This window comes from Arachis ipaensis, chromosome B03 (genome assembly GCF_000816755.2).
Source record: "Arachis ipaensis cultivar K30076 chromosome B03, Araip1.1, whole genome shotgun sequence".
Lineage (NCBI taxonomy): Eukaryota > Viridiplantae > Streptophyta > Magnoliopsida > Fabales > Fabaceae > Arachis > Arachis ipaensis.
Genome location: NC_029787.2, coordinates 19,921,786 through 19,924,953, shown reverse-complemented (window position 1 = coordinate 19,924,953; position 3,168 = coordinate 19,921,786). Strand labels below are relative to the sequence as shown.

General features: G+C 40.2%; 1 protein-coding gene across 1 annotated transcript; it reads left to right on the top strand.

Annotated features, from left to right (window-relative positions):
* On the top strand, positions 1 to 3,168 carry LOC107632663. Its single transcript, XM_016336331.1, has 4 exons — positions 1 to 147; positions 249 to 849; positions 2,033 to 2,373; positions 2,689 to 3,168. Exons 1-4 carry the CDS (start codon positions 1 to 3, stop codon positions 3,166 to 3,168), a joined length of 1,569 nt encoding a protein of 522 aa, XP_016191817.1.

Below are 3,168 nucleotides of genomic sequence, written 5' to 3'. Positions count from 1 at the left end.
ATGAATCTACTTAGTAGTTCAGAATACCAAGGACCTGAACAAGTGTTTGGAGGTAATGAAAAAGATATAAATATTGCTAATATTGGAAGATCTATCATGCATGCATCTATGTCAAACAAATTCTTCAAACTCCAGAATTTGCTTCATGTACCTACCATTTCAAAGAATTTAGTTAGTGTCTCCAAATTCGCACTAGATAATGGTGTGTTCTTGAGTTTTGGCCTTATGTATGTGCTGTTAAATGCCAGGAGTCCAAGAGGATTCTGCTCCAAGGCAAACTTAAGAATGGTCTATATAGGTTCATTGACATTCAAATACCAAGTCAAATCTGGAAGCAAAATAAAGCACTAGCTACACAAGCTCTTGATGCTGAACAGAAAAAGAAAATAAATGTAAACATTGTTACTGTGGATAGGAAAGCACAAAATAACAATGAAAAAGCAGCAAGCAACAACAATATGACAAGAGAAAGTCAAAAAGAGAAAAGAACAAAAAGAAAAATACCAAAGCACAGTAGCAGCTACCAAGTTGCAAATATAAGTGGCTTGTGTAGTACAATCAGCAATGCTAATGATACAAATGCTAATGCATATAGTTTATGCAATAAAGTAGAGAATTCTGATGTATCTGTACCATCTAATGTAGTACATCTTAATGTAAATGTACAATTCACTCCCATTTCTTCAAATAAATCTGCTACTATTATTGTGTGTCACAGTCCTGCTCACTATAATACTCACTCTACTTGTGTTCCAGCTAACAAATCTACTGATATTACTTTAACTACAAATTATAATGTCAACCCTGTTACTATGAACCTGTCCTTTCTAATTGTGCCACTGAAAGTAGGTTTGCTGCATTACTCACAATCTCCACTGCCAATGATGACACCAACAGCCATCCTCCCAACCTGCTACATCCTTACACCACAACCGATTCCCATGACCTTAACACACTAACTCCAACCAACACCCCTAGCTCCTTTGACCTATGGCACAAGAGACTTGGCCACCCCTCCCAAAGAATCACCAAAAACATACTAACCAAACACAACATTCCTTTTTCTCCTACCAGTAGCACTCCTGCTTTTTGTGAGCCGTGCACCATCAACAAAATCCATCAGCTTCCTTTTTCACAATCTAATTCCCAATACATTAAACCCATTGAGTTAGTTTTCTCTGACCTTTGGGGACCCTCTCCTCACCCAAGAAAATTCGGGTTCAAATATTATGCTTGCTTTATTGATGCATTCAGCAGATACACATGCACCTTTCTTCTAAAAACCAAAGCTCAAACACTCACAGCCTTTCATCAATACAAAGCCTTAATTGAAAACAAAACTAAACACAAAATCAAAGCCCTCCAAACTGACAATGGAGGAGAATACATGTCAAACACCTTCAGCAAATACCTCAAAGACCAAGACATACAACATAGATTTACCTACCCTTACACACATCAACAAAATAGTTGTGTGGAGAGGAAATACAGACACTTAACAGAAATCTCCCTCACCCTCTTGTCACAAGCATCCCTACCACTCTCCTTTTGGGATGAAGCTGTCCTCACCGCAACCTATCTCATAAATAGATTGCCAACTCCAACCTTAAACCTCAAGTCCCCTTTGGATACCAATTCCTAAAAGCCTTTGGCTGTGCTTGCTATCCCTGGCTTAGACCATACAACAAACACAAATTAGATCATAGGTCCACCAAGTGCATATTCATAGGTTACAGCCCTGACCACAAAGGATACAAATACCTATCCCCATCAGGAAGAATCTATATGGCCAGAAATGTTATCTTTAATGAGCTCGAATTTCCCTTTCCATCATTATTCAACTCACACCATTTTTCCAACAAACCAAAAACACCCAAAAGCATACCACCAAGTACCTATATTTTTCAACCACATTGCATAGACATTCATGATGCATCTCCCACTAATACCAATACTCTATCTGATTCATTACAAACTACACAAATTCATGTCATTGACTCTGAGTTTGAAACTAACCTTGCTGGAAGTGCAGATTCCTTTGAAACTGACCCTTTGCAAGTGGAAATTGGTCCTCGTGTGCAACCTGCAGCTGACACTACTGCACCAGTTCTTCAGTCGAGACTCAACAGTATTGTGCAGAACACACACCACATGCAGACCAGAAGCAAAAGTGGCATCACCAAGTCAAGAGTACTCACTGCCACACTCTCAAGCACAAACCTAACCAACAATCTTCCGAAGTCCATCACGCAGGCCCTTGCCACTCCACATTGGAGAGATGCCATGGAAAAAGAGTACTCAGCACTGATGAAAAATAACACATGGAGACTTATTGATCCACCTCCTCGCTCGGCACCCATAGGATGCAAATGGGTTTTCCAAGTCAAAAAAAACCCCTAATGGCACAATCTATAATACAAGGCGAGGCTTGTGGCAAAGGGCTTTCACCAAAAGCAAGGAGTAGGCTATGACAAGATCTTCAGCCCTGTGGTCAGACCTGCAACTGTTCGAGTCATGCTGAGCATCGCGCTTGCAAAAGGTTGGAGAATACACTAATTTGACTTCAACAATGCATTCCTCAATGGTGACCTCAGTGAAGATGTGTACATGCAACAACCAGAGGGCTTTGCCTTTCCAAACTCGCATCAAGTATGCAAATTGCAACATTCTCTTTATGGCCTCAAACAGGCTCCAAGGGCCTGGTTCACTAGACTTAGCTCTGCCCTCCGCAAATTTGGTTTTGTGATCACCAAATCAAATGTGTCACTATTTACTAGATTCACCTCCTCCTCAGTGATTTACATCCTAGTTTATGTGGATGACATTTTAGTAACTGGCAACTCAGAGTCAGAGATCAATTCCATCATGACTCAGCTACACAGCACCTTCTCTCTCAAAGTCCTAGGTGAAATGAACTACTTTCTTGGTATTGAAGTCAAACACAGCAACAACGGGACAGTAACTTTAAAACAAACTAAGTACATTCAGGATCTCCTAGAAAAAGCTGAAATGAGCAATGCCAAACCTGTGCCCACTCCTATGACCTCCTCTCTTAAGTTGTCAGCCTTTAATGATGGTAGCTTCAACAATTCCACACTATACAGATCGATAGTTGGAGGACTGCAATATGCTACAATCACAAGACCGAAAATTTCCTTTTTCGGTTAA